General features: G+C 54.9%; 8 protein-coding genes across 8 annotated transcripts; 2 read left to right on the plus strand and 6 right to left on the minus strand.

Annotated features, from left to right (window-relative positions):
• The first annotated feature begins 64 nt into the window (after window positions 1–64).
• Window positions 65–2,207, plus strand: BDP81DRAFT_423538 (uncharacterized protein). Its single transcript, XM_060590079.1, has 2 exons — window positions 65–509; window positions 586–2,207. The coding sequence occupies exons 1-2, from the start codon at window positions 249–251 to the stop codon at window positions 1,921–1,923; spliced, it is 1,599 nt and encodes a 532-aa protein (XP_060447749.1). The 5' UTR covers window positions 65–248; the 3' UTR covers window positions 1,924–2,207.
• A 202-nt stretch (window positions 2,208–2,409) lies between these two features.
• On the minus strand, window positions 2,410–4,623 carry BDP81DRAFT_315046 (Alpha/Beta hydrolase protein; the record flags this gene model as incomplete). Its single annotated transcript, XM_060584056.1, has 1 exon — window positions 2,410–4,623. The coding sequence occupies one exon, from the start codon at window positions 4,621–4,623 to the stop codon at window positions 2,410–2,412; it is 2,214 nt and encodes a 737-aa protein (XP_060447750.1).
• Window positions 4,624–4,728: 105 nt separating this feature from the next.
• Window positions 4,729–5,174, minus strand: BDP81DRAFT_197683 (uncharacterized protein). The gene has a single exon (XM_060582503.1). The coding sequence runs from the start codon at window positions 5,123–5,125 to the stop codon at window positions 4,835–4,837; it is 291 nt and encodes a 96-aa protein (XP_060447751.1). The 5' UTR covers window positions 5,126–5,174; the 3' UTR covers window positions 4,729–4,834.
• A 2,065-nt stretch (window positions 5,175–7,239) lies between these two features.
• On the plus strand, window positions 7,240–11,565 carry BDP81DRAFT_392500 (peroxisomal biogenesis factor 6; the record flags this gene model as incomplete). Its single annotated transcript, XM_060587718.1, has 3 exons — window positions 7,240–7,420; window positions 7,483–10,864; window positions 10,938–11,565. 3 exons carry the CDS (start codon window positions 7,240–7,242, stop codon window positions 11,563–11,565), a joined length of 4,191 nt encoding a protein of 1,396 aa, XP_060447752.1.
• A 314-nt stretch (window positions 11,566–11,879) lies between these two features.
• BDP81DRAFT_314724 (ATP11 protein) lies at window positions 11,880–12,857 on the minus strand (the record flags this gene model as incomplete). The annotated part of the gene is made up of 1 exon (XM_060584023.1): window positions 11,880–12,857. One exon carries the CDS (start codon window positions 12,855–12,857, stop codon window positions 11,880–11,882), a length of 978 nt encoding a protein of 325 aa, XP_060447753.1.
• Window positions 12,858–14,103: 1,246 nt separating this feature from the next.
• BDP81DRAFT_423543 (uncharacterized protein) lies at window positions 14,104–14,435 on the minus strand. The gene has a single exon (XM_060590080.1). The coding sequence runs from the start codon at window positions 14,337–14,339 to the stop codon at window positions 14,112–14,114; it is 228 nt and encodes a 75-aa protein (XP_060447754.1). The 5' UTR covers window positions 14,340–14,435; the 3' UTR covers window positions 14,104–14,111.
• Window positions 14,436–14,971: 536 nt separating this feature from the next.
• Window positions 14,972–16,153, minus strand: BDP81DRAFT_423545 (heme peroxidase). Its single transcript, XM_060590081.1, has 2 exons — window positions 15,683–16,153; window positions 14,972–15,583 (listed from the first exon to the last, which is right to left on the minus strand). Exons 1-2 carry the CDS (start codon window positions 15,989–15,991, stop codon window positions 15,365–15,367), a joined length of 528 nt encoding a protein of 175 aa, XP_060447755.1. The 5' UTR covers window positions 15,992–16,153; the 3' UTR covers window positions 14,972–15,364.
• A 3,262-nt stretch (window positions 16,154–19,415) lies between these two features.
• On the minus strand, window positions 19,416–22,139 carry BDP81DRAFT_514993 (pre-mRNA-processing factor 39; the record flags this gene model as incomplete). The annotated part of the gene is made up of 5 exons (XM_060595846.1): window positions 19,416–19,913; window positions 19,972–21,177; window positions 21,581–21,684; window positions 21,769–21,984; window positions 22,068–22,139. 5 exons carry the CDS (start codon window positions 22,137–22,139, stop codon window positions 19,739–19,741), a joined length of 1,773 nt encoding a protein of 590 aa, XP_060447756.1. The 3' UTR covers window positions 19,416–19,738.
• Between the last annotated feature and the right edge of the window lie 1,090 nt (window positions 22,140–23,229).

Consider the following 23,229-nt stretch of genomic DNA (forward strand, 5'->3'; position numbering starts at 1 on the left):
TCGATAACCCCAAAGAACAATCAGTCACAAGGTACGTAATGCAAGGCTCCCCACCATGCATATTCCCTCTTCCCTTGTGTCATAATTCTCCCCATCTGCATCTCGATATCTCCTAAGCTCATACTGATCGAATCTTACCCCTTTAGCTTCCCAGTAGCTGTCCCTTTTCTCCCCTCTCCTCAGCCTTAGGAGCTCTTCCCTGCATCCCATCGAATCGACCCGCCTCGAATCATACCGAATCCAGCATCATGGCGCAGTTAACTGCAACCACCTTCTCTACCGATCCGGCTCTATGGATCTTCACTTCCTTGACCGCTGGGAATATGCACATCGTGACCGCCACATCCCGTCTCGAGACCATCCTGCGCGCCAACCGCGTCCCCTTCAAAGCCATCGATCTCTCTACCGACGACAAGGCCCGCATGCTCTGGGGCCGCCGTGCCGGCAAAGATGCTTCGGGCCGGCCCAGGAAGCTCCCAGCTCTCATACAAGAAGGCCTTGTGCTCGGCGTAAGATTATATACCCCTTCCCTTAGTCAGGCTTGCCAAGGAGATACCGTCTTCTGACACTCCTCAATCCAATCAGGATATCGTCGAGATCGAAGAATGGAACGAATATGGCGAGCTCAAGCAGCACGTCAAGATCTACTACGACGAATTCACCATCCCCGATATCAACAATAAGCCCAAGGAAATCGTCAAGAAGAAAATCATCAAAAAAGTACCAAAGGGCACGTTGGCAGCGAAAGCCGCTGCAGCTGCCTCTGCATCTGAGTCTTCCTCCTCCGCTCCTGCGCCACCACCTGCGCCTCCCTTGCCAACGGACGCGGCATCAAGCGCTGCAGCACCTGTCAAAGAGAAGCCTGCCAGTACACCAAAGTCACCTGTTGAGAGCGTCTCGACCGCGTCACACCAGTCCATCGCCGACGAGGCAGCTAAGAGGGCCAAGGAAATCCGGCTGAAATCGCTGCGCGAAAAGGTACAGGCAGCCGCAGACAAAAGGGCCGAGGGCGAAGCTGCAGCTGCCACTGCCACTGCGTCGACGCCGACCTCCGCAGAGCCTGAGAAGAAGGCTGAGGCCGAAGCCGCTGCCGAAACTACGACTGCGACCCCGGAAACGCCCCGAAAGCCCTCCGTAGCAAGCACTAGCAGTGGTTCGTCAGCCCAGAGCGCCAAGCCCCTCGGCCTACAGTCGCCGACTACGGGCTCTTGGGGTGTCGCTGCTACTACGGCAACCAACCCAGATGCTCTGCGCGAGACACTTCAGTCGCCGACAACAGCCCGGTGGAAGCCCTCCGATGTCGATAAGCCCGTGACGGTCCATATGGGCGCCGAAGTGGCTTCTGCGTCGCAGGAAGAGATTGCCGCAGTCGAGAAGGCCGAAGCTATCAAGGAGGAGCCCAGCCAGGAGAACTCTGACGAGGAAGAGTCGGAGAAGAAGAAGAAGATTGCTGAGGTTGGAAAGGCGGAGGCCATCAAGGAGGAGCCGAAGACAGAGGAGCCGAAGAAGGAGGAGCTGAAGAAGGAAGAAGAGTCAGAGAAGAAGAAGGTTGCCGAGGTTGAGAAAGTGGGGATCATAAAGGAGGAGCCGGAAAAGCAGGCAGCTGAGGACACAACCAAGCTCGACGTGGCGGAGAAGGCAGCTGTGCCAAAGGAGGCTGCGGCGACGGAACAGACTTCGGCCCCTGCCGAAGAAGCCAAGGCAGCGCCGGCTGCGGAAGATGATGACGAAGATGAAGATGATAGCGAGAACAGCAGCGATGACAGTGAAGAGGATGAGGACGAAAGTGAAAGTGAGACGAAGCCGAAGGCCACTGAGGCGAAGAAGGAGGATGCTGGGCCAAAGGCGAAGGAGACAGAAATAGCTTCCAGGCCTAAGCCGGCAGAGCCCAAGGACGATGGGAAGCCTGTGGGAGACGCATAGTTGTTGTGCAGGAGCAGTTGGGACGAGGAATTGGGAAGATGTTGGATGTTTTTGATGGGAATACGTGTAGCTTTCATCTCAGACTGTGACGTCTCTGGCCCTGAACAGTACACTTTCTTGCTACCGAACATGGCCTTGTCGAATCAACCGCGGATGCTTGGTCAGGTCCCCTTTGACGCGCAACAAGTTAGGTGCTGCTGTCGCGTGGTGTAGTTATATGTGTCTTCACATCTCCAAATCACTGGCAATGGTACCATGTTCCGCTTTAAAAACTCATTTCATTACCATTACTCATAGGTTATGTGCCTGATGTCCCTATTTCCAAGTTGTGTACCCCAATGCGCCAGTACCGTTTACTCCTTCGCGATGCCCACTGCCCAACAGACAGCCAAAGCCTGTATATCTATAAGTCAAGATGATGTCCAAAGAATCGACCCAGCACAACAACGACAGAGGCCAATACCGCCTCCCGTCCCAGCCCGACTTCTATTCAGTCTCGTCACTGCTGGATTGGCTCTCCTCCACAACCCCGTTGGTGGGCTTCCTCGGCGGCGGCCGCACCCACTGCTCAACCTCCTCGCACGCCACCGGCACCCGACACATGTCCCTGACGTCGCACGTCTTCCATAGTACCTCGCGTACCTCCCTAAACACCTGTTCCGGAGCGTCCATGGCCCAGATGACGTCGAGATGCTCGTACTCAGGTATGACCTTGCTGTGTACCACATTGACATGCGGCTCGCGCCCACGCTCGAAGCGTCGGAGGAGCTTCTTGCCGTCCACGAGGTCATCGTTGCCCGCAACCCAGAGGGCAAAGGGAGGCACTTGCTCGTTGTACCAGGCTGTGGACCCCTTTGGTCTGCGGATGTGGTCGTCCACAGTCCGTTGCGACATGAGGCCGTCCGCATCGTCGGCTCGGAGCGTGTGGCTGTTGCCGTTGCTATTGTTGGTATCATGCCCGTTGATGTTGTCCTCCTTCTCCTCGGCGCGGACGTCCTCTTTTGTCGAGAGGATGCACTTGTGCCGTGCGAAGCACTCTCTCCCCAGCCACCAGCGCATCGATTCGGCGCTGACATAGACGGGTGCGAACTGGAACATGCGATCCTTGAGCCCGCGGTCCCATCTCGTATCCGTCCAGTCGAAGAGGAACGAAAACACTTTGTAGCCGAGCCAGCCGTAGACCTTTGGGTGAAGCAGCTGGTGCATCTGCATCATGAAGGGGATGAAGGCGTGGATGCCAAATATCAACCTGAACATGCCTGGCGTGATGATTCTCATGAACTTGAAGTACATCTTGCCAATCAGGGGACCGGCATAGGCGGCTGGCGCGAGCGCGCAGAAGACAGTCAGCTTTTCGCCTAGATCTGGCCGTTGCTCCTTGGCGAGTGCGACCAGCGTCTGGGTGGTGCCCTGCGAGTGGCAGATCAACCCAATCTTTTCGAAGCCGGTCTCGTAGAGTACGCGCGACGTCAGAGCCGGCAGGTCAAAGACGCCCATCTGCCGGATGTTCCAGCACCACATCCTCGGGTCGGTGTACTTGAGCGAGGTGTGCTTAGGCTTGAAGCCGCATCGGTTGTTGCCCAGCCAGACGTCGTAGCCAGACTTGCATAGGTAGAAAGCCAGCGAGTTTTCGTCGTTTGTGCAGTACGCGCCGGAACTCTGGAGAAGACCGTGGATGAGCAGGACGGGAAACTTGCGCTTCCGGCTGGGGTCCTTTAGCTTCTTCTTGGAGGACTGGAAGACGTTGGGGCCTCTGTCGGACCTGTCGTCTTCGCTCATCCTCGTGTATTCCTTAGGGTCGTAAACGTGCCAGAGGTCGATGAGGAAGCCGTCCTCAGTCTGCACCTCGATTTCCTCAACATCCAGGCCAACACGGCGAGCATAGTAGCCCACATCGCAGACGATCGGATCGGGTCCCCCTTCGGTCGGAATAAACTCGTCAGCGGCCTCATTCACTTTGCCTAGCTTATCGCTGGTCTTGCTGCGCTTCCATTTTTGGTTCTCCTCCTTGCGAATGTTGGCCCTGTATGCCTCCTCTTCGTGGAAGGGCCTCTTCTTGTCGGGATTCTGCAGTGTAAGGCGATACAAGATCCTCTTGCACAGCGGTGGGATGCTGGTGAAAAGCGCACCCAGCACAATGACACCGAGAAATGCCAGACTGAGGAAGAATGCCGAGACGCGGAATACCAAACATTGGAAATTGCGAAATATTGACGGAGGCCCGTACAGAGGTAAAGGCGGAAATAATGGGTTGGTATGTGAGGGAGGCGTTTGGCGACGAAGAGGGGCTTCTCCCGATTTCTGCATGGACTTCCCGTTTGCATCGGTCGGTAGAGAGACAATCATCTCTCGCTTCTCGGATAACAAACCAGCGTTTGCGACCTTGCCATCGGTGTCATTTCCCTCCTCGGTCTTGGCCACAGCAGGACCGTCTCGAAGTTCTTCTTTCAAAATGTTCAACTTGTGCGCCTCTTGAAGTGGTACACCCGGTAGTCTCTTGCCGTCCGATGTGACTATAACAGGGTCTTGAGGTGTTACGAAGCGGGCTTCGACGGCAACCTCGGAATCGTTGTTGTTGCTTTCGCTTTTTTGCAGTGACAATTTCTCGGCTTGCTGTGCGAACTTGATGGCAGTCTGTGCGATGCCATTGTCGTGTCTTCGGTCTCGGCCGCGATCCGGGGACTCGGAAAAGTTGCCCATGGCGTTTCGGGGTTACAAGATGGTATGCGACGGTCGCGCGAGAAAAACGATGATCGGCAACGAACGCGAGAATTATACAGTTTCGTTTCTGAAGGGATTCAAGCGCGGAAAGGGGTAGGGCAGTCGCTTTCTTTGCGCGACTGAATAAAGATATGAGATGAAGTTGACGAGAGATTGATTGAGGTAGAATTCTGCTTGTCAAGAGTGGTTTTCACAGCCACTGATAGCATGAACAGGCATCACGGAGATGGTGTCGAGGGTTTTCCAAGGCAGGGTAGCAAAAGTGTAGATCCGAGAGGAAGAAGGGTGGGAGGGTAAGGGGGGTGTAAGAGTAAATTGGGGATGTACGGGTAGGGATAATCAAAGTAATGTCCTCATCTGGTAATTGGCAAGCAACTAAAACGGCACGAACGGGTTGGCGGGTGGATGAAAAGGGAGAGAGGCGAACTAAGGGACATTGGAGACCAACAAAGATAAGGGGCAACTTGCAAGTTGCAACCATTACATATGGTCTTAATGATTGCTCTCGATTGTTGACCAGTCGGTCTCACCGCAAGAATCGTGGGGTGATTGACGTCGATGTTGGTCCAGATCGAATTCTATCGTGGTCAATCTCATGCTTCAAAGGTGACATTGACCATGCCTTAGCAAGTTACGCCTCACATCCGAAGCACGGGTGACGGAAGCAGAGACCTGGAGTCCACGAGGTCCAGCCGCTGCCATTTGAAACTCTGTTTGGCGCCTCTTTCGGGCCTCCCTTCCCTGTCATTTCCCTTGGCTGCAGCAAAAAACAAACAACAGACGAGACTTGAGAGTGAGAATTGAGGCGCCGACCAGCCGCTGCCGGCTGAGCCTTGAGGTCTCGGAAGCGTCGAGCCACCAGTTGAGCCGAAGACACGGGAAGGAAGCAAGAGAGAGGGAGGAGCCCCGCTTGCGTCATTGCTGTGTGTGTTGTTCGGAGCATTTGCTCAAGGCCATGCCATGATTGGGTGCCAGTCTCCAGAGGCTGTGAAATTACTCGGACGAAAAAGCATGTGACGAACCTGTCTCGTTTTTTTCTCCTCCTTGCAAAACAAGCATCATTGATGCGTACGAATGCTGATGACATCGATAGCATTGACAACAGCCAGATGAACTCGATCTTGAACACATCAATCCGTACCTTGGGTTCTTTGGAAAACGAGCAAATGGGATGAATTGTGAAAATTCGAGACTCGTTTGCCAACCGCCTTCTATCACTCAAGGTATCGTCGTAACCTTTCGAGTTCCGCGCGCCTGCCATGAATTCTGCTCATGACGTCCGATCATAGGCAAATCTTAATCATACTGAACATGCGAAATACGAGTGCGAGTTCAAAAGCACATCCCAGGGAAACCTGGTCAACATTAACACCTGCGATGCCTTCATAATATGCATTTGGTTATACCCAGAGTTTGTATCTACGATTGATCGATAAACCACCATTCAGTCTTCAACTGGCAGCGGACAAGTGGAATCATCTCGTCATCAAGGGTGATGAGAATATTGCAGCAGGTTCTGCGGTTGCCACTTTACCTTGCCTTACCTTGCCTTCCATGGTTGTGTTTCTATCAAGGTGAGGCTGTGACGCTATGTGTGTTGTACCGTGTACGTACGGAGTAGTTTGAACTTCGGAACCTCTTTTGTCTCCATCGACTGGGTCAGGGCGGGCCGCCTGGGTGCCATGCTTCCCCAAAGATGGGCTTTTCGTCGTCATCGTATACGGGTATAAGCCGCGAATCAAGCAATGCACATACCGCTGCTTACTGAGTGGCAGTGTGGGATCCTCCATGCTGTTGGCGCCTGCTTGTCTAGTCGCCGGCATTCTACTCCGTATTGTTCGCTGGAATTACTTGTGCTATTGGCCACTTCTGAAGGACAAGCTACTCATCTTTCAGCGCCAGCATACAATCCTACTTTTCAAAGATGTTGTCATCTTGACTGGGTTGTCGCGACTTTATCTTTTGCTGATGTGGTATTTGAGAGCTCCTCGTTCATGCAATTTGGAGCCCAGGATTTGGATGCGAGCCAGCTTCTCGCCATCAGCTCCTGGCAAAGAACAGCTGTTAGAGACTAATGTAAATGTTGTAGGAGCGCTATCGGACATGAGATCGGAGGTTATTCGGGGTTGACGCCCAACCCCAGATGCTTAGTCAGACAGCATTCCCCACACTGGTTTTTTGACTCGACTTTGAGAGGCCGAGAGTAACTGCCCGTGGTGCCATGCAGCTGTGCTGCCCTCAGCGGAGACCCCAGGAGGTTGGAGGTGAGCCGGCTGCAGCTGGCAACACGCCAATGCCGAGGCCTAGAGACTTCCCCAAGCCGAAGCTGGGGACGGGCGGGCCCCGACCACAGCCCGGTCCAGGGACCATTGGATAGCTTAACCGTAGCTTGTCAACGCGGAGATCACGATATGGCCTCACAAACCTACTACTGTTGATACCCCCGACACCAATTGACTGTGTATTTACCTGTGGTTTTCTCTCTTTTTTGTACTCCGCGGGCTTTCAGAACTTCTTGTTTCTCCCTCTGTGCGATGTGCAACTGAATTGCGCTACAACCCATCGCCGTGCACACAACGCCTCTCGAATAGCACGATGACGACCTCGGAACTCGCGCCGCCCTCTCAGGCGAGGAGAAACAGGAGAGCACGACGGCGTCGGCAGGATAAGCCAGCCATATCAGCCAGGCTGATCCTCGATGACCACGACGTAAGGGGAGACGTGGGCATTCTATCCGAGGACCTATTCGCAGACCTCTTCCCCCACCTCCGTGACGGTAAGAATGCGCCCATCGCAAGCGGCCTCGCATGTGCAACTGCTGACTCTACCGACGCGCAGCGCCCTCTCACGAAGACGGTTCCGAAGACATACACCATGTTGCCATCGCCCCTTGGGAACCGAGCCCTACCGCGACCGAAACCGCATGGACTGTAGTGCCCGTCGTCAAGTCCTCCGCTCTCAAGCCCTCGACCGTCCAGTTCTCGCCCTCGTCCTTGTCACTGCAGAACTTTGCCACAATACTCCAACAAGTCGCGCCGTCGAAGCTCTCGAGCAACAGTCGCAGCGGCATCGAGATCAAGATACTCGATGTAGTCACGCTCTCGCTAGATACAGTATATGTGAGCCTGGAGAGCGAGTTGACGAGGCGCTTAGAGCAGGGCGAAGGCACCTTTTATCGCGACCACCCGAGCAATGGCAATGGCCAAGGTTCCGCACTCTCAGATGCTCCTGAAGGCCGCCTAATTTCAGCTTTGCGTGGCGCATTGGGGAGCCTGAAGGTCTTACACTCCGGCGACCTCTTCCCTCTGCCGCTGCCGCCGCACCCGGTCACCCATATTCCCCCGAACCCGGGCAAGATTATGCTTTGCGAGCCTGTCAGTCAGGGGATCCTGTCCGAAAACACCAAGATTATTCTGATGCGAGGACGATCACACACGAAGCGCAGCCAGGTCGCTCCTTCGATTCCCCCGAACCGTAGCCTGAACGGCGTTCCCGAGGATGAGGAGGATGACACGGCCAATGACCAGTTTTACTCGGCTGCCGAAGATCGGTACAGGACCGATGCCGCGAACACGGAGATAGACTCCGTGACCGAGACAGAGGAGTCGGAACTCTCCGGTATCGATCAGGATGACGACCTTTCCGACGATTCCATGGACGACATGATCTCTCTGCAGGCGCCAGCGCTGCCTACCACTGCAGCAAGTGGCGTGTCCACAATGCAGCCAGGGACTCCGATGACCCTTGGGAGGGGCCGAAAGACCAATGGAATCGCCACTCCCGCCTCTGTATTTTCCAACTTCACTGCGACTACAGCACGCCCAGACCGGCCCCGAGGTCGACTTTTCAAGGCTCAGGGGCTGGTTCGTACTATCCCCGTGGACCTGCTTCATCCCAAACCGGCACCGGAAGACGATGACGAAGCTAGGATCTTTGTAGACATATCTTCGTTATCCAAGATTGGCTGCTTTTCGGGAGACTGGGTCCGTGTCGAGGCTGCAGAAGAACCCCCTACGAATGGCTTCGGTGCGTTTGGCCTAGGCAGCTTCGCATCACTCGAGCCTGTCGAGTCCAACTGGCGGCCTGTGAGAGTATACGGTCTTCCAGAGGGCTATACTCAGCGTCCTGTGACGCGCATACCAAGCGCGAAGCACGGCGAACGTAGGCTGTCCTTCTTTGAGTCTCAGCTCCAGAAACCCAGCAGCCCGGCAGCGTATATCTCTCCAGTCTTGTTGGCCAATCTCGATGAGCCCTCGAATCTTAGGCTAGCACCCATCAAACGAGGAACGTACCAAGGAAAGGGGACTCTTCCAAAGTTCACAAGCGCATCGCGCCCTCCCTATGCCCGTGATATCACGATACAGCATGTTCGTTCGCCCGTGACCGCGGAGCGAGCTTATCAGTCGGCGGTTCTCGGGGGTCTCAAGCGTTACTTTGCCCAGAAGATTCGGCTTGTACGGACCGGCGATCTTATTGCCGTACCCATCGACACACAGCTGGGTAAAGCTCTCCAAGAGCAGCCCAGTGGAAGCAATGGATCGGAAGTTGACGACGTGATGGCCTTGTCGAAAGAGGGATCATCGAGGTACGATCAAGTGGCATGGTTCAAGGTTGGGCACATTCAGTTCGCAAAGTCTGATGCCGACAACGACCACTCTGAGGAGTTATGGGGAAGGGTCGCATGCATCGATAGCTCATCTGTCGCGATGCACGGCTCTGGGTTCGCCACGAATCGCATCCCCGCAACCAAGTCCAACACCTGGCCATACTACTTGGGCGTGAAGAGACTACCGTCAAAGGCGCCGAGTGCTTCATCACTGACGTTTCCCGAACAAGACCAGCGTTATATCTCGCCTCTCCGGCGGCGTCTGCGGGAGTTGCTTGCGGCGGCCACCAGCCCCAGAGCTGTTCATCTGAAGATGCCGCCTGTCGCGATTCTAGTGACTGCCACCCACCGCAACATTGGCAAAGCGACTATTGCATCAGATGCCTGTTCGGACATTGGCCTGCACACGTACTCGATCGACGCCTATGATATCCTCAGCGAAGCGGGGACTAGCGGCAGTGACGTAAAAACAGAGGGTCTCCTGCGAACCAGGGCAGAGAGAGCGATGAGCTGCGGACCAGAAACTACAGCCTTGCTGATCCGGCATGTTGAAGCCCTGACGGCTGAGCGTTTGGTTTCAACGATGAAGGAGATTCTTCAGGACACAAGGGTCTTGATTGCAACAACCAGTGACGTTGACAAGGTGCCGGATGGAGTTCGCGGTCTGTTTAGCCACGAGCTTGAAATGGGTGCCCCTGACGAAGCTGAGCGTGAAGGCATCCTGAGAGCCATCATCGAAGACCGGGGCATCAACCTGGACCCTGAAGTTGACCTTAATGGTATAGCTCTGAAGACCGCGGCGCTGGTGGCTGGTGACCTTGTAGACGTGGTTGACCGAGCACTCATCGCTCAGCGATTGAGGCTTGAGCAGATCTCTTCGAAAACAGAGACCGGTGGCCAGGCTGTGACAGTCCGAGATCTTCAGGTTGCCGGCGGACCAATGGCACGTTGCGTCACCAAGAGCGACTTTGAAGTCGCGGTCGAAGCCGCGCGAAAGAACTTCGCAGGCGCCATCGGCGCGCCCAAGATTCCAAACGTCACGTGGGACGACGTCGGTGGTCTGACCAATGTCAAGGATGCGGTGACGGAAACCATCCAGCTGCCCCTCGAGAGGCCCGAACTCTTCGCCAAGGGCATGAAGAAGAGGTCGGGTATCCTGTTCTACGGACCCCCCGGTACCGGAAAGACCCTGTTGGCCAAGGCCATTGCGACGGAGTACAGCTTGAACTTCTTCAGCGTCAAGGGTCCTGAGCTCCTCAACATGTACATTGGTGAGTCGGAAGCCAACGTCAGACGTGTGTTCCAACGTGCCAGAGATGCCCGCCCTTGCGTCGTCTTCTTTGATGAGTTGGATTCAGTGGCGCCGAAGCGTGGAAACCAAGGAGACAGCGGTGGTGTGATGGATCGCATCGTTTCACAACTCCTCGCCGAATTAGACGGCATGTCGGGAGGCGATGATACCAGCGGCGGCGTCTTCGTCATCGGCGCCACGAACAGACCTGATCTGCTGGACGCCGCCCTCCTCCGTCCCGGACGCTTCGACAAGATGCTGTATCTCGGCGTGTCAGACACCCATGACAAGCAGCGGACGATCCTCGAAGCTCTCACTCGAAAGTAAGAACCCCCTCCCCTTCCTCCACGGAGACACCAATCGTGTGTTTGTGTATGTACTGACGTTTTCCCCTAGATTCACCCTCCACCCCGCAGTATCTCTACAGGCCGTCGCGGACCGACTGCCCTTCACCTACACGGGAGCCGACTTCTACGCTCTATGCAGCGACGCGATGCTCAAGGCCGTCACGCGGCAGGCCACCGCCGTCGACGCAAAGATCCGCGACATCAACGCCGAGAGGCCGCAGGGACCCATCTCGACGGCCTACTTTTTCGATCACCACGCCACGCCCGAGGACATTGCCGTCATGGTCACCGAGGAGGACTTCATGAATGCGCATAACGAGCTCGTGCCGAGTGTCAGCGCCGGCGAGCTGGCGCACTATGAGAGTGTGAGGGCTAGCTTCGAGGGGACGCCGGAGAAGCAGCAACGGCCTGCTCCCGCTGCCGCCGCGTCGGCTGGTGGGAATAGGGCTGTTTCTGGGTCCTCTGTTGTTTCGAGGGCTAGTTCCAAGGGGAAGGGCAAGGCGATTGCGGCCGCGTCGTCCAAGGGGAAAGGGAAAGCCTTGGCCTTGGGCAGCGATGACGATCATTATGGGTCTGAAGGTGATGGCACTATTACGAATGGCAAGGGAAAGGGGAAGGGTAAAGCCGTTGCTTCATTTCAGGATGGGACGGCCAGTGATGATGAGGGATTGTACTAGTCTTTCAGGAAAGAGAGCCTAAAAAAAGGCCGTCAAGATATCGGCAAAGTATCTCTGGAATGTATACTTTCTATATTCGAAAGGGGCACAACGTTTTACACAGGAGAGTTATTGCTGGAATTTAGGTAATGATGTGATGTATCTAGAATATGGTATATTTTTCTGTGGTTTACACTGTCCTGCTGGAACATTTGTACAAGAGCCCACTTCTTCTCTCAGTAGGCTCACGATCTATCTTCTTCACCCACACCAGGGCCATCCCGAGGCGGCATACCCTCCCTTTCTACACCGAACAAAGCAAAGAAGCCTCAAACTCAGCTAATCCGCTCCGCCTCCTCCATAAGCTTCTCGACACTAAACCGCTCATCCCCCAACCGGAACCACTCCAACAACTTCCTCCTCTCCTCGGCCCTCTCCTTGCCCTCCGCCTCGCCATAAAACCGCTGCAGACACAACACAAGCCACTGCGCATGCGCCGTCTTGACCCCGCGGTCCTCGAGGCATTTGCCCTGCATCAGCACCAGCCCCCTCTCGGCCGCGAGGTCGGTGTGGTGCGTAATCGTCGTGTGCGGCTGCGCGAACTCGCCGCGCGCCTTGAACTCGGCCAGCTGCGTGAACATGACGGTCGCGGTGCGCGAGGCGGCGTCAAAGACCCATTGCAAGAAGTGAATCTCGGCGCCCTGGGACTCGTGCGGGACGGGGAGGATGAATTGCGGGTTTTGGCGGGCGAGGGATTCCATCTGGGCGTAGGTTGACGCTGGGATGACGGCGCAGAGGGAGGACGGGTCCGAGGCGTGGCGGAGGCGCCAGATGGCTATGAGTTCCTTGTCCGGCAGCTCGCGCGCCTTGGGGAGGTCGAGGATTTCGTCGAGGGGTTTGACGCCGTTGCCGGAGGAGGATCCGGGGATCGGGGTGGTGGTGGCCGTTTGTTTCGTCTGCTGCGTCTGGCCTTCCGTCTCGTTCGTCGTAGCCGTCGTGGGTATCGCCGCGGGCGCGGGCTCGTCGTTGAGGAGGTGCTCGAGGCCCGGCACGGAGAGGGCGTCCTTCTTCTTCTGCTCCTGGATCTTGTCTGCGTAGGCGGCCTTGAGCTCGTCAATATTGGAGACGCCCTCCTGCTGGGCCTTTTGCTCGAGTTTGGCGCGGTATTTTTCGACGACGGCGCGGGGTTGTTGGGTCGTGGCCAGGAAGCGGGCGTCGTGGACCTGGGCCCAGCGGCGTTGGTTTGAGGCGCGGAAGGCGCGTTGGGAGGTGGTGACTAGGTGCCGTAGGGTTGGGATGCGGCAGGAGGCCATTGTCGGTGTGTGTATCGTGTGTAGGCGTGCGGGCGTCGCAATTCGATGTGTAGCCCTCGTGGCAGTTCGTATGCGGTCCGTATGCGGAAAGCGACCAATGGCCGTGGATGGTTTGAGTGCGGAGTGATGTTGGGTTAATGATGGTGATGACGGTGGGAGATGGCAATAATTTTTACTGGGGTGGATGTCACTTGAAGATGCAGCGTCTTCAATTGCAGAGCTCTGGTGGGTCCCGGATGGTGGGGCCGGTTTTCGGTGCAGCTAAGATGCCGACCACGGATTAGCTGCGCCGGACGGGGAGTTGTAAATAAAGTACGGAGCTCCGGGTGATTCAAAAGATACTTACTCCCGTCCTTTATCTAATGACCTTGAGAATCGCGGAAAATAAGTGAAATTCAAGGTCTACCTCACTCTGATTTGATGTGGTCTCTTGCGCACTCATCTCGAGTAAGTCACCCTCAGTAAACCGCTCCTTGGTTACATTACGTTCTCCATTGTATTTCCATCTCCATCTCTATTTCCCATTCCGAAATGTCTTCGGTGTTACGAGAGATGGGTCTCGGCTAGTTTCGCACTTCAAGTCCGCGTTACAAGGACGGCACTCAATCTCCCAAATTCTTTCAAGTCATTCTGGCTCAGTCGTCCCCTGGAGTAAACAAACCTACTTCCGCCTCATCAAATCGTCAACGAAACCTCCTGCAGCAGCTCTTCCCACGCCTGAATAATAAACACGAAGAGAAGGGGTATTATGAGCACGCCATGAATCCGAAAACGGAAGACGAGATGCCTCGGGAGACTTCACCGAGGTAATCGCGCACTCTAGCATCCAGTCCACGACGTGGCGAATGGTAGGCAAGGCATCTCTGCTTTCTATCACCCCTTGCCGCTTCATACGATGCCTCGGACCATCACGGAACCTAGCATGATAGAAACACTGTTTACGATATTGAACTTGAGGAAGCTCAACAGAAGCTAGGGCGACGAACAACATGCGATGCCTGCGAATGCCTTTCATCTGTGAGACGTCACGCTGTCATGCATGGGCATCAGGTTCCGCGCTCCCCAAGTTTCACTCCACCTCGATACAGTATGACCTGGCCTCACAAAGGACGCCGGGAGACCAATGTGTTCCTGTATTATCGAGAAACAAAACAGAAAGAGTGTAAGGGAAACAAGTATGCCATGGGTGGTAATCCGCTCACGAGCTATCTCTCTATTGCAGAATTCCACACCATACAAAGATGTGGTTGTCTTCTAAACTGGAATGAAAGAGGCTAATACATCATTAAAGGTACAAGAATCTATCCGAAATTTTAGAAAGCGACTGTCGGCAACGAAACCGTACTTACAACCCAGTTTCACGGGCGAGTGTTCCTTTCCAGAGCTGGGGATGCCGAGTGTGCTAGACTTGCAAATCGACGACCCGGAGGAGTCTTCCCGGACTTGGCGCACCGCCAGCCGATTACTTCGGAACGTGTGCATCTCAAGACCGGTCGGACTTGGTCTCGCATCTGCAATGATGGACCAGGATCGAAACACAGCACCTCGCCTAGTAGAAGCGCGTCCTGCGTCACGGGCTATCTTCAGTAGACTCGATATCCATCTGCATCGCTCCTGGACAAGGGGTGAGAAGACTGTGATCGTAAAAGTCTCGTTCACGGAACAAACAGGCTAAACTCCATCAAAAACCAACAACCGTCATCTGAAGGTACCATTTCATCACCCAAACAATAAAGCTACAGAATGCGGGGGAAGCGCCGTTACTTACCCCATGTTCCTCCCCCCAATCCGGGGTAGCAGGCCGCTAGGATGGCACATGGCGTCGGCGTGTGTGGTGGTGATGATGGACGAAATAGGTACCCAGGCACCAACCGGGATTGGTCCAGCCCGACACCTGCTCGTTCCAGACCACAACGCTGCCATGCATGACGCGCAACGAGCACGGCTCCCGTCAATCCCGTCCAGCCGGGGGTGCGTCGTGCGTGGTGACGCTTGTCAAAATGCGCGGGAGAGGGGAAACTGGACCAGGGGGGGGGGGTTCCGTCTAATACTTAATAGTGTCAAGACGATCGAACAATTCATTCCCTCCCTCCCTCATCTCATCTCTATTCCGACCTCATGTCACCTCAATCTTCCCACGCTGTAGGCGGACATTTCCGTTCGTGCGGACGGTACGTTAGGTCTTTCAAGGTTCGTGTTGATGTTTTACAAGAACTATGGACATAAAACAACATAAATATGGAAACAAGTCCAGGAGTGGACTACAGGTAGTTTGGTCAGACGCTCAAAAACCAACTTCGAGGAGAGGGGGCATCAAGTGGCCGCCGCTCTCTCGAACAGACTCTTTCCTCCTGTCTCTCGGTACGCCATTCCGCGTGGATATCTCTCTTCTTGTCTCAAAAGGTCTAGATCTCTTTTCTTTTTCCTTCTTCTTTTTCTTCTTTGCTCTATTGTTTTTAATTCCCCTCGGAAACACAGTCAGTCACCCTACAAGATAAGCGACTGCTTTAGTCCTGCCAAGTGGGCTTGAAGGTCCAGCGCTCCTCGGTGCCCTGGGCAAAGGGAACACCGAGCTCGAACAGCTTGACAATGACATTGGAGAAGTCCTTGAAGAAGGCCTCGTTATCCTTGGCGTACACCTCGACCTGCTTCTTGAAGGCCTTGTCCTGGATCAGGGCGTAGTCGGCGGGAAGCATCATCAGGGACTTGGTGCCCTTGTCCTCGTACTGCGCGGTCAAATCGTCAGCACATCTTTGCTCTTGCGTTTCAATTTGCGCCAAGTCGGCGATCGCGAACGGAAAAAAAAAAGAAGCAAGTTGGCTTACCTGAGCGGGACCATCCCACTTCTTCCACTGCCACTTCTCGTTAAGCAGAAGCTTGTAGTAGTCGTTGGTCAGGACGGTAGGGGAGAAAGTCCAGGGACCGTCGAAGCCGGAGCGGTCGACGTGGCAGCGTCCGAGAGCGTGGGCACCGGAGAGAGCAACAATCTCCTGGTCGTTGAAGCCCATGCGGTAGAAAATGTCACGGAGGTGCTTCTCACGCTGGGAGGCGTCGGGGAGACGGCCATCAGGGGTGCAGGCGGCAGCCTCACCGTCATTGCGGCCGGGACGGTAGGGGATGATGGGACCCTGCATCTCCTGGATGGCGGCGACGCCACCGAGGATCCAGAGGTCGGAGTAGGTGATCCAGGGGAATTGCTCTGCGCATAGGGGTTAGCGAAGGTTGGTTCAAATGGCAAGCAGAAGCAGCAGCAGTCGCTCGCAGGCGAAGGGGGCTTCACTCACCCTTGACGGGCTGAAGGAAGTCACGAGCAGCCTTCAAGCCGGCGTTGGCACCGTGGTCAGACTCGGGGGCGAAGCGCATGGTAGCACCGTTGCTGCCACCAGTCCCAGTCAACTTATCAAAGGTACCGCTGGCGTGCCACGCAAGACGAACGAGGACGGGGCCGTAGCTGCCATCGTCGTAGTCGTCCTTCTCCTCGAGGCGGTCGGCAATGACCTTGTACACCTTTTCGTAGTCGGCCTTGGTGGGGTTGACGACCTTGGGGACGGAGCCGGCGGAGACGCCACCCTCCTTGGTGAAGAGGTAGGCGCCGCCGGCGCCGGCGACAGCCAGGCCGGAGAGCCAGATCCAGGTCGAGCTGCCGGACTTGCTGGCGGGCTCGGAGGAGTAGAAGCGGCGGCCCTGCTGGCGGAAGGCCTGCCGAGGGGCAGCGGCGGCGAAGGAGGTTCTAGTGGAGGTTCTCAGCGCCGCGCGGGCGAACTGTCTTGTGGAAGCGGCCATCTGTGCGAGTTGGAATGTTAGACTTGGGGTGGTTTCTTGTGGGAGTGTGTGTGATGTGTTTATTGAGAGACACGAGTGTGTCGGGTAATCTCGATATGAGATAAGGTGGCAGGACGGGAGCTCAATGGTAAAGGGGATTGTGTAGAGGGCTCTGGCGGGAGTTTGGATGTTACCAACCTTGGTGGAAGCTTTGGTGATGTGGTTATGAAGTTCCGGGGGGCATCAACAACACAATTGCAGGAACTAGAAGAAGGGAAGGAAGCTTTCGAAGAAGGGGGGGAAGTGAAATGGAAGGAGAGACTGGCGGCGCGGCCCTTGGAATATAAATCTCGAATGTTCGTTGCCCCGGGGGCGTTTGAGAAATACACATGTACCCTGCACCGGCACCAGCCTGCCTTTGACACTAGCAGAGGTAGAGTCAGTTTCCACGGTCCATTGCCCATCGGGAAGGGGGGTTCAAGAACCGAGGGAGGGGACCTCTGGCACCCGTGAACTTGTGAAATGAGAAATTGGGAACTTCTGAGTGGTCAGAAGCAGGAGCTCCAGCATTCGACCGGGGTGTTTGCGGGCATCCATCTTTCTATCCAAGGGCTTGCGTCGGGGGTCTGCGTGCAAGGATCGATGGACGTGGACGGACGGTGGGACCGCCTCGCCATGTGGATATCTCAAGTTTGTTAGGCGTGCTGCTGCGTGCGTTGTGTTCCCATTTACGTTTTCTAGGCCTTCTTTCGTTGTGGAGCCCGCTTGTGCGGCTGTTTGGTGTCCATATCTGTTGCATTTCTCTTTTTTCTTCCTCGCTTTTCTTATGGGCACATGTAGGCTACGGGTAAACCGTAAAACGGTGGGAAAGGTGTGCGTGGTGGTTGCTGCGCTAGCAAACCAGAGCCCTTAATCGACGTTCGAAACGTACCGGTCCCCGATACCGCCCGCCGTATCTTGCGAAATGACACGGCCCGCACGGGATGATATCAGTCTACGCTGACACATGCCACATGGCTTCCAAACCTTTTCCGTCCTTATTCTGCTTCAGTCTTACCTTACTGTGTCGTTTAGACTTCCGATACGTAATGGGCTGAACTTCCTAACCGAACATCTCCGAGGGATAACTTCATAAGCAGAAAAAAAGACCAACTCCAAACACCGTGTATCAATGTCTTCAGCACTTGTCACAACCTCATTGATATCTTTCGCTTCCCAATATAATGACATTACATACAGCTGTTGTTCCCAATTATTCCTCGGCTAGCAGGCCGAACGTTCCCCGCTGACTGTACCACGCGCGTCTGTCCTTTCATCTTGCAGTATTTGTAATTAATCGCCCGCCGTACCCAGTTTCCCCATCGTTGACTCAGGAGCCCCAGGACGGCGACGCATGGTAAGATGGGGCTCGCCGCTCGGGGAGTCGGGAAGGGAAAGAAAACACAGGCACGTTCCCCAGCGGATCTGAGAGTTGCCCGAAAAGCAGCTACACTGTTGAACAAAATCCCATGAACGCCAAAGATGTATTTTTGCAGCTAATTCTCTACGACTCGAGACATGAGCAACGTGCTCGGGACTCGACAGCAACGCTGACTCGTCAGCCAACTAACTGCTCGCCTCACTCAACATTGTTTCTCGGGATTTGCTTTAGTACAATGACTACCTTACTATACTGCCTAGAAAACCTTCTTCCCGGGCTTTCAACACGTGGACTGAACTGGGTTGCAGCGCATCATCATCACGGCGCACAATACTCGCTCGCTCTCGGTTGTTCGGCGTCTTGCTTACTATTAAGCCTTGAGAGCAAAAGGGACCCCTCAATGACGACCAGAAGCATGCCATTGTTGCCATTTTCCCACCGGCTACCTCCTCCGGTAACCCCCCCACCCTCCACTTCCCACGGGTTCGGATGCTCCCTCTTCAATCTCACGCCATGATGCGGGTTCACATCCGAACTAACAATATCCTCCAGTAAGGTAGTATCACTCTCTTCCACGAAAAGGATATAATTAAAGAAAAGGCAGAATCCTCAGGGTACACGTACCTCGGGACCGGTTAGCCAATCGTTCCTCCAGCGCAAACCATAACCCCTTTGGTCCCCTTTTTTTTTTCTTTCCTCAACGGCCGGCCCGTTACCAAAACAAAAACGGTGCTCTCGCAGGCTAGAACCGTTTCCTCGGGAAACTTACCTTAGCCTAGCTCCGCCCCTGATAGGGCGGAAAATCTGAACCCTTCTTGCTGTGCTAGCCCCTTCATCATGACACCATCTAGAACGGGCAAAAACTTCCTAAGCCAACTCAATTCGTATACCCCTGTCTGTGCTTGGTAATCAACCTCCTTCACTTGCACTAGGCATCATCTATGCCACTATCTTTGGATAGAGAAATAGAGACTTCTCTGACCCTCCAACTTATTTTGTTTGCCCAATGTCGGCGACATGGGACGGGCTCCAGGACTACAAAATCACACATTGACAACATCTTTCGAATTCACTGTGGACAGTTTCAACTTACACTTTTGACAATCCCCATAGAGCCCGAGGTGTGCTTTCCATTGAAGCCCTCGAGGCTGGCGACGTTGTCCCCACCTTTCCTTTGGGACTTCGGCGACCACCGGTTTCCATCGGTGCTGACCGTAGCTGGACGCCGGCAAATTGACCATGCCGGTACCTTACCGTGCTACCGGCGCTGGCTCCCCGGAAACGTTATGCCTACGTGGATACCGAGGTCCCTCCGTCGCCGGTCAACGGCCCCAAAAATTAGTCACAAGACTAAAGACCCTGCATTTCTTAACAATGTTCATTTGAAGAGCTATTATTTCTGCTGTGATAATGCGTTTTGTAGTGCTCAAGAGCTACAACATCGACCCAGTTGGCGCCTTCAGCAAACCCCTCCACCCCAACAGTCATGGTCTATCCGTACGGGTCGTCGCCGGTCTCTATGTAGACCACCTTCATAACACTGGATACAATACAATTTCCCCGAGGCCGGCCATCCGCACATCATCTGTCGTCAAATCGACTCATATAGTACAAGAAAATCGAGGAGTAAAAATACCCAAGGGACCGGGAACTCCTGGAGCATTAAAACCCACACCACGACGAGTGGTGCCACGTCCGCTTAGTTGAATGGCGCTGTGGCCTGGCCCTCGAGGTCTGGCTCGCCTTGGAGCTCGTAGTATCTGAGATACCTGGCTTCGGCTCGGTATCTTGTTACCTCGTCCAACTCGGCCACGGCAGCTCCGTTCTCTTTTCCGCCAACCTTGTCCTTGGCCAGCAGTGAGATCGAACTTGGCCTATCAGTCATCGTTAGCTTGCGACTCGAAAATAAGTATACTAGAAGGCTTCACATACCCAAAGATCTCCCGGTCAATGGCAAGAAACTGCTTCATCGCATCCTTGCCGCCCCGCTGCTGCAGGTATGACAGGTAAATCTGATACAACTCCTTCTTTGTCGAAGCTGACAAACGGCTCTTGCTCCGGAGTTCGTCAAAGATCTGCTTGATGCGGTCGCCGTGCTGATCCTCCAGCTCCGTGCTTGTCGCCTGCTGAAGCTCGAACTCGAGCCACTTGTCCCAGAAGACACGGCTGTCGGCGTACCACTGTACGTTCTTGAGGAAGACGTTGCGTGCTTCTTCCACTGAGCCCTTGACCTTCCACAAGAACAAGGCCCACTCGGTGACCAGAGCTGCCTTAGTAAAAATATCCACTTGAGGCGAGTCGATCTGCGCCTTGAAAACCTCGACAGCAGCGTCCAGACCGCTCTGGCGACGCTGAAGGTGAGCCCATGAGGTGATGGCCTCAATGCAGTCGGGCAACTTCATGAGGATGGATGCATGAATATCGCGAGCTATGTCGATACGACCGCAGCTTTCCTCAAAGTAGGCAAATTGCAGCCTGATGCCAGGACGGCTGATGGGTACGAACATGGTGGCAGCTCTTTGGTAGATGATCCTAACCTCTTCTTCCTTGCCCTCTTGCGCGGACATCCAGCGAGCATAGCGGAACCAAAATTCGTCGTAGAAAGCGCATGTCACCAAGCACCGCTCATAAAGGAAGACGATGCGGGTGGTGTTCCCCTCTGACTCTTCAAAGTCGAGGTACTTGCGCCAGTTGGTGAGCTGCGAGCTCTCAAGCTCCGTTACGTGGAAGTAAGGGCGCTTCATCTCGGATTCGTAGGTCCATCGCTTGTTGGTCTCAGATTGCGTCTGTGTGAAGTACTCATAGTACATGGCGTCAATCTTGGTGCGGACGTCGCGTTCGACCTCGAGCTCCGTTCGCTGCACACCGGCATACTGGGCGCTTTCTGCCTCCACTTCGACCTGGAATCTCTGCAGCGTCTCAGCTGGAACGAGCTCGGTAACGGGGCGGCTGTGGGAGAGCTGGCGGAATCGTTCAAAGTAACGAGCGTACTGGTGCATCGGGATATGGATGACACGAGACAGGATGGCAAAGATTTTGTCTTGGGCTTCCTGTCGCTCTTCATACTCAATGTACTTATCCCAGAACGGGTGTGCGAGGAAGTCGAGGCCGACACAGGTTGCGCCGCGTTCAAAGAGCCTGGAGCGGATGGTCAGTACACAGCCAAGGGCGAGGGGACAGGGGGTGAATAGGGGAATGGGAGGCGTGCTATACAGGAAGGGGTATCAAGTGAAATCAACTAGCGAATCCAAGCCCAAAGTAAGGCATTCCAATGAGAGCGATGTGGTGGTGGTGTGAATGCGACGTGGAGCGGACAACGGATCAGTCATCGTCAAGTGGAAATCAGCAGAGCCTGGTAACTACTAGCGTGAGAGGGCATCCCAACAATGGGGCTGCTGTTGGCATTTCTCACCGACGGATACTTGAAAGGCAAGTGGATGGACTCCATGCATGGCTCGATCGATGCGCCGAGCGGCCGGTGAGGCATGCTGTGGTGATGGTGATGTTAAGGGGGAAGGAAAGCCGACCATCAACTACTTACTCTCTGACGAGGTGTGGGACGTGGGTGGTCTCCATTTTGAAGGAGCAGTAGTCGGTCCACAAGTCGACAGAATTGGTGATGCTGGCGCATCCTCGCTCGTAGACCTAGAGAGAAGCGCAATGTCAGCCGCGGCCGGGAGCCAAGGGATGCAATGCGATGCGAGGCAATGCGACACAACTACGACTCACCATCTCTGCTGACTCGGGTCCAGCAATGTTGAACTCGAGGTCGGCGTACTTCTTCCAGTAGCCAAAGAGCAGAGGGAATTTGAGGAGGAAGCGATCGTAGGCATCGCGAAGAGTAGCAAGGGCCTGGGGGCTAGAGTTGCGGTTCAGGCCGCCCTCCAGACCCTCGCAGGCGCGAACCAGCTTCTCCCAGGTCTCGAAGTTATCGGGATCGACATCCTGTGTGCGCGCAATCAGATTAGCATTCTGTGAATTCGGCATTGATGTCAGGTGCGACCAAGATGGTGTCGCATTTCACGTACCACATCGGCCTGGAGCTTCTTGATCTCGGCGCTCTCCTCCTCGGAGCTCCCAAAGTGGTCGTAATCAGACATAGCGGGCGAAGATTTCGGATAACGAACGGCGGAATGACTGAGTTTCCAGGAAAAAGTCGACGAGGCGCGGAACTGCGAAGGGCTGCAGCAGGAAGCAGAAAGGGACTGTAGATGGTGGAGTGAGGGCACCGCGGGTCTCGAGTCTGTTTGGTGGCCGTTGGAATCGTGGGTGACCGGGTCGAGCTTCGAGGTCGCGGATGGAAGGGGGGCTGGAAATTTTATGAACGGGCATTAAAGGCAGGTACGAAGTACGGACAGACCGCAGGCAGGCAGGTATCTCTGCATGCAATTGGGGGAAATGGGGCTGAGGCAGGGTACCTTGCCTTGGACACGGAAGGGACTTGTCTTTTCGGTGCCATGGCACCCAGAAGTAATGTACCTTGACAGGCCAACCCTTGCTCTCCGTGCTTTATCAGTGACGCGCGGAAGCGAATCAGATCGGCCTGTTAACAGCTTGAAGACATCAGGCGGTCGGCAGTCCACAACGAGCCGCTTCCATCAGCTCTCCAGACTCCAGCAGTTCAGCCAGGCACGTCCCGATCTCTATTTGCAGCAAAGCCTTGTTCTGCATGGGCTGTTCTAAATACACTGGATGATACGGATACCTTGGTGTATTTGCAGACTGCGTGTGCTTTGCGCGCGTCAATTGCAGGCTGCATCATCCAACCATCTCAGCTTCTTGCCCCTCTGCTTATATCCGTATGGTAATTGTCACTCTGTGCATGGCATGGCACTTCCAAATCTGATCTAGAATCCGCCCGACTGAACGGAGCCGACATTCCAGTGTGGAACAGGTCGCGTCCGTCGTCCGGTCGTCCCCCCCCCCCCCCCCCCCCCCCCCCAGGGCGCAAATCGTGATTTTTTTCCCAGGTGGCCATCTTTGGCGGGCAGACTTAGGTAAGCAACCGGTCGCTTGTGGATCCTATTTGACGTCCGATATTCATGAAAAACCTTTCCTCTCTCTTTTTTTCTTCTCTTCTTCACAATAAGGCTCGTGATGATTACCATACAATACATGATAGGAAGAGAATGACTGACCACCCAAGGTGGCAGCGTGATCTCAATATACATATCTGAAGCCTGCTTTGCC

Source organism: Colletotrichum phormii, assembly GCF_030913505.1.
Source record: "Colletotrichum phormii strain CBS 102054 chromosome Unknown BDP81scaffold_6, whole genome shotgun sequence".
NCBI classification, from domain to species: Eukaryota; Fungi; Ascomycota; class Sordariomycetes; order Glomerellales; family Glomerellaceae; genus Colletotrichum; species Colletotrichum phormii.

Excerpts from the sequence above, each read along its gene's own strand:
- BDP81DRAFT_423538 (XM_060590079.1), top strand. The coding sequence starts at position 249 with ATGGCGCAGTTAACTGCAACCACCTTCTCTACCGATCCGGCTCTATGG. Across the intron at positions 510-585 it reads AAGAAGGCCTTGTGCTCGGC|GATATCGTCGAGATCGAAGA; the intron begins GTAAGATTATAT and ends CAATCCAATCAG.
- BDP81DRAFT_197683 (XM_060582503.1), bottom strand. The coding sequence starts at position 5,125 with ATGGTTGCAACTTGCAAGTTGCCCCTTATCTTTGTTGGTCTCCAATGT.
- BDP81DRAFT_423543 (XM_060590080.1), bottom strand. The coding sequence starts at position 14,339 with ATGCACACGTTCCGAAGTAATCGGCTGGCGGTGCGCCAAGTCCGGGAA.
- BDP81DRAFT_423545 (XM_060590081.1), bottom strand. The coding sequence starts at position 15,991 with ATGCAGGGTCCCATCATCCCCTACCGTCCCGGCCGCAATGACGGTGAG. Across the intron at positions 15,584-15,682 it reads AGTGGGATGGTCCCGCTCAG|TACGAGGACAAGGGCACCAA; the intron begins GTAAGCCAACTT and ends TTGACCGCGCAG.